General features: G+C 30.6%; 2 protein-coding genes across 2 annotated transcripts in view; both read left to right on the top strand.

Moving 5' to 3' along the window:
* LOC109824068 overlaps positions 1 to 9,049 on the top strand; it is a 13,784-nt gene extending 4,735 nt beyond the window's left edge. Inside the window, exons 4-7 of the mRNA XM_020390588.1 lie at positions 822 to 884; positions 7,802 to 7,901; positions 7,989 to 8,108; positions 8,186 to 9,049. Coding sequence (XP_020246177.1) covers positions 822 to 884; positions 7,802 to 7,901; positions 7,989 to 8,108; positions 8,186 to 8,237 — 335 coding nt within the window. The 3' untranslated portion in view covers positions 8,238 to 9,049. The remainder of the gene's footprint in view (positions 1 to 821; positions 885 to 7,801; positions 7,902 to 7,988; positions 8,109 to 8,185) is intronic.
* Positions 1,344 to 2,160, top strand: LOC109824069. Its single transcript, XM_020390589.1, has 2 exons — positions 1,344 to 1,585; positions 1,680 to 2,160. Exons 1-2 carry the CDS (start codon positions 1,345 to 1,347, stop codon positions 1,889 to 1,891), a joined length of 453 nt encoding a protein of 150 aa, XP_020246178.1. The 5' UTR covers position 1,344; the 3' UTR covers positions 1,892 to 2,160.

The following is a 10,949-nucleotide window of genomic DNA, read 5'->3' as shown; positions in this document are numbered from 1 at the left end:
TGGTTTGGGGGTGGGGGGATGTGTTATGAGGGAAATCTTGGCAAGATACGAGGGTTCCCAGGCTCTATAGATGGATATGTCGCTATTTTTAGAGTTGTTTAAAACTTACACACTGCATATGTTTTGGTCATAACAACAAATGCTAGATAAGATATATTTGCTTTGTTTCCTGATAGAATCCCATTAGACTCAATATAAGATATATTTGCTTTGTTATCTTAGTTTTATGCTCTCAGTAAGAGCTTCTATATTGTTGTTGTTTGTAAACATTTCCTTGCGTGCTCTGGTATAGTAGTTCATATGTACAATTTCTTGCAGATTATTTGACCTAAAAGAAAAAAAATTATGCATATTAAGATTTATGAAACAAGGGTTCAATTTATATGTTAAAACATGCTGAGGAAATCTGAGAATATGTATCACCTTGTATACAGACATCACTTAATGTAGACTGAGTGCTTTTTTTTTTTGCTTTTTTTGTTTAGTTGGTTGGTTTGTTTTTTTTGGTGGGATGGGGTGGTTTTTGTTCTTTTTTTTGTGGTTTGGGGGTGGGGGGATGTGTTATGAGGGAAATCTTGGCAAGATACGAGGGTTCCCAGGCTCTATAGATGGATATGTCGCTATTTTTAGAGTTGTTTAAAACTTACACACTGCATATGTTTTGGTCATAACAACAAATGCTAGATAAGATATATTTGCTTTGTTTCCTGATAGAATCCCATTAGACTCAATACTCCCTGATCTTCTTAATTTTCTTTACTTGTTTTAATGCACACATTATACCGTTCTTAATAATTTAACATTTTTTCATATTAATGCAGATATTCTACTTGGTTGGATTTGCCTTTTTTTTGGAAATATTTCTAAATTTATCGGTGATTCAGGTGAGTTAAGCAACTTTCTTCTCTTTTCTCTTTATTTTATTCATAGTGATGGTAACTCTATTTCCTTGTATTTATCTTCTTCTTCACTTAAATATTTATTATTATTATTATTATTATTATTATTATATGACTTAAAAAAAACAGAATTAACCTTAGCATATGAGATATTTTTGATTATTGATGCATGTATAGTGCACCAAATTAAAAAAAAACTTAAATACTATTGAACATCAATTAAAATATAGTTACTCTCAAATTATATTCATTGCTATACTTATGTTAAATAAAATTAATAATTTAACGCATTAAATTTTCTTTTCCTTGTAGAAATTTACATTCTACTTCTTGGATTGCATAATCACTATACATTTGCATAAGAGTACCTTCTTCCAAATGACTTCCAACCAAGGTTTGAATTCAACATAAATAAATATATATTATTATTTTTTTATGTGTATTTATGTTTATTAATAGTATATTTCATTATTTTTTAACAGAAGAACAAATTCTAATACATGAGAGTAGAAACACCAAATATAATCAGTTGAATGTCGATCAGAAGAGAACTTACATTCAGAAGGTCATTGATAATAATAGAAAGAGGAAAAGGAATGATTTTGCTGGCAGTAGTACAAATAGCAAGCGAAAACGTAAGATTGGTTTGTTTTGTAGAGTGCAACAACGGGAATATGAGCATGGAGGTTTGCATAGATTAATTTTATATTTTAGTAAAATAATTACATGATTTTATATATCTAAATTTATTTAACACTAAAAACTATTCTTTTTTTCTAGGTCAAATTAACCATGAACCAGTATGTTCTTTATTACATAAACTACGCACTCCAAAGTCTTGTTCATTTTGTGGAGCAAAAAAGTTTGAACACGAGCCACCAACATCCTGTTGCCACAATGGTGAAATCCACCTAGCAGATGTGAATGTTAATATCGAGTTATATGCCCTTTATACAGTACAAACCCAAGAGGCAATTGAGTTTCGAAGATAAAACAGAAAGTATAATAGCATTTTCTCATTCACATCATTTGGGGCAAGGTTTGATAGAGAGCTTGCATCAAACAAAAAGGGTATTTTCACATTTAGAGCACAAGGACAAATATATCATAATCTACCCTCTCTAATTCCAGAAGAAAATAAGCCCTCCTACTTTCAACTTTACTTCTACGATACGGAGAATGAGTTGCAAAATCGAATGGGAATATTAGATAATGCAAACATGAGTACGACTACAACTAAAAGATTGATGGATATATTAGAAGGAAACCCATATGCAAAATTTACTAAAAGATTGATGGATATATTAGAAGGAAACCCATATGCAAAATTTCTGCGGAAACTGAATGATTTTTCATCTCTTAAAGACTTCAAGATCATTATAAATAGAGATGCTGCAGTAGATCAACGTGTTTATAACTCGCCAATAGTGGATCAGGTTGCAGCTGTCTGGGTAGAGGGAAATAATGAAAATGTTCCATATGAGAGAGAAATAGTTGTCCATTCACACTCCGGCAATAATCATCAAGTTAATCACTATTTTGGTTGTTATGATCCTTTACAGTATCCTTTACTCTTTCCAGGCGGAGATGCTGGATGACACCAAAATATTAAAAGAAGGGAGAAAAATGATATTCACCGTTCAAAACAACTAAATACTACATCTCAAGTGACTCAGCAAACTTTTACATCTGCAGAAGACATATTTAAACGAGAAAGTGAAGGTAAATCATAAATAAAATTGTTTAATAATATTAAAACATTAAAAATTAACTTAACATGCAAACTTGTAGGTGTTAAAGCACCAAAGGCGGGAAGCGTGTCATGTCGAGAATATTATTGTTACAAGTTCCAGATAAGAGACGCTCGACAATCTACTATATTAACATCGGCAGGCCGGTTGTTCCATCAATATGCTGTTGATATGTACATAAAGCTTGAAACAACAAGACTTCATTATTTTAGAAAGAAACAATCAGAAATCAGAGCAGAGTTATTCCAAGGCATAGTCGATAGTGTAGCTGCTGGGGAAGCAAAAGCATGTCATGTCGGAAAAAGAATAGTTTTGCCATCATCATTTATTGGTGGTCCTAGAGATATGCGTCGTAGATATCTTGATGCAATGTCATTAGTACAACGATTTGGAAAACCAGATATTTTCATCACAATGACATGCAATCCTGAATGGGAAGAAATCACGGAGGAACTACATCCAGGACAGACACATAATGATAGACCGGATCTAACCTCAAGGATATTTCGAGCAAAATTGCAAGACCTTAAAGATCAGCTATTTAAAAAGGAAATCTTTGAAAAAGTTACTGCCCATGTTCATGTCATCGAGTTTCAAAAAAGAGGGTTGCCTCATGCACACATGTTAATTATTCTAATGGGAAAGCACAAAATCGTATCATCAGATCATTATGATAAGTACGTATCAGCAGAAATTCCAGACCAGTATGAAAATCCAATCCTATATGAACTGGTAAAAAAACATATGATGCATGGCCCTTGTGGAGAGTTAAATATGAAGAATGTTTGCCTAGAGAGTTTTCTCCAAGATCAGTACAAGCGAAAGATGCTTACCCAATTTATAAAAGGAGCAAAAATAATAGAACAATGTTGGTTCGAAACAAAATTCTTAATAATCAATGGGTGGTACCTTACAATCTATATTTGCTGACACGTTATAACTGTCACATCAATGTTGAAATATGCTCAAGCATAAAAGCAGTGAAATACCTTTATAAGTACATATATAAAGGCCACGATAGAGTGACAGTAAACATTGAGTATAATGAAGGTGAAAAAGTTGTGAATGAAATAAAAAATTTTCAAGATGCAAGATGGGTATCAGCTCAGGAAGCTTTCTGGAGAATATATGAATTCCATCTTAATGAGATATTCCCGGCTGTCATTAACTTACAACTTTACATGCCAAATAAGCAATATGTTTCTTATTGGAAACATCAAGACCTATCGAAATTGATTCACTTGGAACATGTCTCCAAGACGATGCTTACAGAATTTTTTACTATGTATAAAAAAAATTAAAGAAGGTAACAAGAAGAAACATGAAAAGGACCACGAAAAGGAGTTATTATATGTGGAATTTCCTGAATGTTATGTTTGGGATTCAACATCAAAATCTTAGAGTCCAAGAAAACAGAGACAAGTGATAGGTCGAATAAACGGGGCTAATCCAATTGAAGGAGAGAGATATTACTTGCGACTATTGCTTACTCACGTTAGGTGTCTAACATCATTTGAGGATCTACTCACAGTAAATGGTATTCATTGCAAATCTTTTAAGCAATCAGCCTAGAAATTAGGTCTTTTGGAATCTGATGATAGCATAAGAGAATGCTTAGATGAAGCCATCGTCTTCCAAATGCCAACAGCACTTCGACATTTGTTTGCAACTATATTGGTTCATTGTGAGCCCACAGATGTTAATTATTTATGGGATCAATATCTTGAATCATTATCTGAAGACTTCTCAAGGAAACCAAATGCTACTAGAGCTTCGGTGATAAATGATATTCTTCTCAATATTAACTTCTACTTAGAGAGTATGGGAAAAGATATTAAAAAATTTGATTTGCCACCTTTACAAACAAAAACCATTTCAGAGGAAGGTTCATACCCAAGAGAAATAAAAGAAGAGCTAGATGTACAAATCCCAACTGATGATGTAAATGCTGCAACAAAACTTAACTATGAACAACATACTGCATACACTACAATATTAACACGAGTTGAAGCAAATAAAAGTGGAGTTTTCTTTATTGACGGTCCTGGAGGAACTGGGAAGACATATTTATATCGTGCTCTACTTGCCACGGTAAGATCGTAAGGTATGATAGCTCTTGCTACAGAGACATCAGGTGTCGCAGCTGTAATAATGCCTGGTGGAAGAACAACACACTACAGATTTAAAATCAAAATCCTAACAACAGATTCATCTATGTGTGGTATATCAAAGCAAGATGGGACATCAAAACTCATTAGAATAGCTCGTCTAATAATTTGGGACGATGCTCCTATGGTTAAACGCGTTGCAATTAAAACGTTGGATAGAACACTAAGAGATTTAATGGATCAAGATGAACCATTTGGCGGAAAAGTAATTGTATTTGGTGGCGATTTCAGACAAGTTTTATCGGTGGTGCCTCGCTCAACAAGATCACAAACTATCAAAGAAAGTTTAGTAAGCTCACATTTGTGGAGCAAAATGATTAAACTACAACTTTCAAAAAATATGAGAGCAAAATCAGACACAGCATTCAGTGAATTTCTTCTTAGGATTGGGAATGTAGATGAACCAACAGTGACCCAGGATCTCATAAAACTACCTAATGAAATATTGATCCATAATCAAGGTGATGACCTACCGGAAGATTCTCTCATAAATTCAATTTTTCCATCTTTAGATGAGAATTTTAAGTCTATTGAATATATGAAAGATAGAGCTATCCTTGCAACAAAAAAATGAATATGTTGACAAGTTAAATGATAGACTAATAAAAAGGTTTCCAGGAGAAGGAAAAGAATTCTATAGCTTTGATGAAGCAGTTGATGACACTAATCATCATTACCAAGAAGAATTTTTGAACACTCAGCTCCCTAATGGACTACCGCCACACAAGCTCAAGTTAAAAAAATATTGTCCAATTATTTTACTAAGGAACTTGGATCCAACTAATGGATTGTGCAACGGTACAAGAATGATATGTCAAGATTTTAACTACAATGTAATTCAAGCTAAAATCACAATGGGCCAACATGCTGGGAAATAAGTTTTTTTGCCAAGAATATCATTATCACCAGCAGAAGATGAAGGATTACCATTCAAGTTCAAACGCAAACAATTTCCCATAAGATTATGTTTTGCAATGACAATTAATAAATCCCAAGGGCAAACAATACCTAACGTAGGTATTTATCTACATGAACCAGTGTTCTCTCATGGGCAATTATATGTTGCTTTATCGCGGGGTACTTCTATGATGACAACCAAGGTCTTAATAACATCAGATGGGAAATTTGCAGAAGAGGAACAATACACAAAAAATATTGTATACAAGGAAGTTCTCTAGCCAAAGGATCACGAGGAATAATTCAAATGACCAATAACATTTTTGAAGGTTAGGAATTTATATAATAAGTAGCTGCAATTTTATTAAAGTTTTTTTCTTAAAAATAATTTAAAAATTTACAATTCATTATTACATCATTCACTCTCTTCATTCAAATTCATGTACTAATCAAAATTAAAATAACTTTAAACATTGTAAATAATATTAATTAATAAATTCAATTTACTATAATTAGTGTCACACCTTTGATATAGAAATAGTCTTATTTTATTTTCCTTTGAGTTTATTTAGTACTTCAGATGCGTTGTTATTTATATATAACAAACTATTCAAATTCTTACAGGAACAATGTCAGCCAACAACGAAGCATCAATTCCACACATCTAAATACACCAACTAAAAAAGTTTCAAAGAGAGTGGACCATTCATGTTGTTATCCTAAGAACTATTGAGTCATCTTATGAGAACAACAAAGGATCAGGAAAAGTACTAAAATTAATTTTTGCCGACTCAGAGGTAATGTAGCAATATTCTACATGCTATAATTCTATTGATAATTGTTGATACTTATTCTTAAATAAAGCAATACATACAATGTTTAAGTACAATATCCATCACTTTTTATCATGCCATAGCAATCGTTATTTTAAATCTATGCATAGCCTTCTTAATTTTTTAAAAATTTATAAATTATAAATATAAATTAAATTATAATTGATGATGCTTATTCTTATATTAATTATTATCACCTTACTGTGTATAAGATCATATTAAAAAAAATCCTGCAATTATTAAAGAGGTAAGCAACATGTAATTCATTTTCGCAAATTTTATACACCAAATATCATGCTTTCTTCCTAATTATACGTAAATTAATTGTCTAGATATGTCTAACAATATAAGCAAGCAAATAATTGGAATATGACATCAACACAACATTTTATACACACTGCAACAATATAGTTATTACTTAGACTAAATTTTTAATAAGCATATTTACCATAAATTTATTATTTAGTTGCATGATCAAGCTAAATTTTGAGAATATTAATTTATCATGTTAGCCCCTCAACTTAGTTGGTGTTGCAAAACTTTGGTGGAATTGTTTATACAAGTAGCGCCTATTTAAATTTTTTACAAAGAGCTAATCCGTATAAACGATTAAATTTGTTAATTGAGATCGAATGACTTATTAGTAAGTTGTAGAAATTCTAATTCAATAACAGGTAACTTTATATAAATAAGGTTAGTTTCGTTGATGAGTTAAAAGGTAATTTTTTTGGACCCGAAGATTATGGATAGCTTTTAGTAAAATCTAGAGAATGGTTATTTAAAAGTTTCCCACATAAAACTACATTTATACATAACTTACGTCATCTATTACATATCTTATTTATCTTAGGCTTAAATAAATGTTAATGTATTAGTTATTTGTGAGATAATATTAATAATATTTGCAGGGGGAAAAAATACAAGGTATTATGTTTGGAGAAACTATTGAAATGTATAAGCACATGCTTCAGAAGAATCATGTTGTTTACATCTCAAATGGAGAAGTCAAACCAATAAACCCGCATTATGGAAATGTACATGAGTTAATTGAGTTGACATTGACTAAGAACATTTCTATCAAAGAATCAAAAGCAGAGTTTCAATTTGATAAGATATTGAATAACTTTATCTCAATCAAAGACGCAATTTTCAACGAGGATACAAGGAATATAAGTAAGTATTTGTAAATACCTTTTATTTTTAATTTAAAAATTTATACATGAATTTTCAACTTATTATAAATTTATGTGCAGATGTTCTTGCAATGATAGCAAATGCCAAGCCTATGATCAAGTACGTTACAAGATATAATAAGGCAGACACAAGGCGGGACATCATTATAGTAGACAAAGAGTATACACGCATGCTTTTATTTCACAATAAATTAATTATTCAAAATATAATATATTAACATAAAATTGTCTAACTTTTCTTACACAGTGAGATAACATTGTCTGTAACTTTATTCGGAGATTTAGCTGGCAATGAAGGTTCAATTATTGAAGGAAATATGCATGAGACAACTATAATAGCGCTATCAAATTTTAAAATATCACAAAGGTATCATTTTCTATTATTGAATTGTAAATTATTTATCAATAAATATCAACTTCTAATTATAACTATTACATATGCAGGGGAGATGTGCATGACTTCACAAATTGCATCGACAATATGTATCAACCCTGAAATACAACTTGCTAAGGACATGCGAGAATGATAATCAAATAAAAAAGGTAACTTAATAAATTAATTTTAAATATTTTTAAAATTATATGCAGGGCTCTTTCAAAAGACAAGATCAAGACTAATGGTGTTCCGTCAAGGCTATTTAAAAATGTAGCGAAAATGAATATTATTGACATTATGCAAGCTTCACAAAATTCATCAAAGGTATGATATTCAAAATACTACTATAAAATATTAATGAATCAAGAGCTTCAGTTTCAAAACAAGCTTATATAAATAGATCTTGTTTCATTGATGTTTCAAATACATTTACAATTATTACTTTTACATAAATTTTTAAAAAATTCTTTTTGGACTATATTTTTTAAATTATTTTATAATTTCTTATTTTATTTACTAAATATATTTAAACTATATTTATAACTAACTAAATTTTTACAAATCTACAGGCACAATATGGCAGCTTTACTGGAAAAATAAGTAATATCTTAAATAGACATGATGCTTGGTACTACTCATGCAAAGGCTGCAATAAAAAAGTAGACAAAACTATTTATGACAAATATCAAAATTGTTAAAAAAACAATGAAGACAGTATACCGAGGTAAAGTACTATCACTTACTCATGAAAGAAAAATATAAAGATTAAATATAAAAATATCATATGATGCACAATGATAATACAAAATGTAGGTATGTTGTTAAAATCATAGTGGAAGATAAAACAGATACTGCAAGAGTCACACTTTTTGACGCAGCAGAAACTTTGATAGGCTGCAATGCTCAAAACTTCATGGATGATATAAAAGAGGTAACTTCTTACTTTATTATATTTTATACATATAAAACAATATGTTTCATATATAAGATCTTAATTTTTTCCTCATTAAAACAGGAAAAAAAATCAGAGTTCATTCTTTCAAAAGTTTGTTCTCAACATCGGAAAGACATACAAGTTCCTTATAAAGTTGGATGAGAACTCAAAGGATGAACGTGCACAAGGAAAGATAATAGCACAAGAAATCCAAATCCAAGAAGACATCCCAATCAACATTGATGATGATGATTCAGTTCTCGATTTACCAAAAAAGAAGATAAATGTGGAGAAGGATTAATCAAAGGCCCACAAAAATTAAACATGAATGTTTTTTAGTTTTAATTACATTTACAAATTGGTTGAAGGATTTCAAATGAGCTTTTCATATGCTTTTAAGATTATGAACTGATGAATTTAATTTGTTAGGACAATTTATGATTTATACGCATATGCTCATATAGTTGTTTGATAACTATTGCATGCTTTGATTGTTATTGCAGTTATTAACTTAAATTTAACATTAAATTATGTGAATCTAAATACATATTCAGAGAATAGCTCACTTTATTACTTTAAATTTGCATGTCAACTTTTTTTAACTTATCTATACTGTACATGAACTATTGTTGATGAGTCCTTTGTAAGAAATATGATGACAAAGCACAGCTTACTGAACCTGTTGAGAGGAAACAATAGCTTTCCATAAAGAAGGTAGCTAATTTTACTAAATTGTTATTCTAATTTATTTCTTTTAGTAGCCCAAATTTATTTGTATCTGTTTTATGACATGGCCAGATTCTCAATGTTCTTAAAAGAATAATCAATGAAGATTGCCTACTACTAGATTTTTTTATGACATGGCCAGATTCTCAATGTTCTTAAAAGAATAATCAATGAAGATTGCCTACTACTAGATTTCATAAGGAAAGATGATCGTCCAAGCCCATGTAAAATTCAAGAACTTGAGCTTTTTTTTTTGATGATGAGAGTTTTGATAATTTATCAATGACTTTCTTTTGGTTTGCAGTATTATTTTGAGGACATGTATGACTTGGTTAAGTTTATTAGGTTAGTACAGCAGGATGACCTATATGTCAATCTACGCATTGGCCTTTATGTTTGTGCTGAATGGAATTTTGGGTAATGAGAAAATTTGCTATGGATTGATTTATTAATTTAAATATTAATGTTTAATTATGTTTATGGTTTATTGTAATGTATAGGGGATTCCATGTTTGGCTCAAATATGTGCTTTGTATTAGTTTCAGAACTGATAAGGAACCTTTCAAGGTACAGAAATAACCGAAAATTTAGCTAATATAAAAGTTTATAATCACATAGCAAAATATATTTTGATCTTGTCCCTTTTACACTGGGAAATGCATAACTCCACCCAGAAGTTCGTTAGAATGATTAAATCAAAAAATATATTCCAATGGCAGGGTGGCACTATTATCGTATCTCAGGTTACAAGTTTTCAACATTATCTATACAAATTTATAGTAATACTAATATTGCTTGTATTGATATTAGATTATTTATTGCTATATTTTCACATATTTAGATTGAATTTAGGAATCTAGAACGGGATCAGGGGGCTCCAGCAAAGGCTTATGCCGGTTGGGCAGCGAAAATGAAACTCGACCTTGACACTGGGATTCAATGAATCATGTGCAAATAAGATGATGCACCTATTCCTATTGTAAGTTTCTTCTTCTCTTTTTTAAATCATTTTGGATTCCTTTTCATTGTCAGCTTAGTTAAATAATTTATAATTGTGTTTTCCTTCTCTCCAAGGACCCACTGCACATGCTTTGGTATTCTTATATTCTATCTCACTGCACCTCTTTAAATAGTCAAATTGAATCATTCTTAATAGTAAAACATTTTCTTGA

This window comes from Asparagus officinalis, chromosome 9 (genome assembly GCF_001876935.1).
Source record: "Asparagus officinalis chromosome 9, Aspof.V1, whole genome shotgun sequence".
NCBI lineage: Eukaryota > Viridiplantae > Streptophyta > Magnoliopsida > Asparagales > Asparagaceae > Asparagus > Asparagus officinalis.
This window is presented reverse-complemented; position numbering and strand designations above follow the sequence as displayed.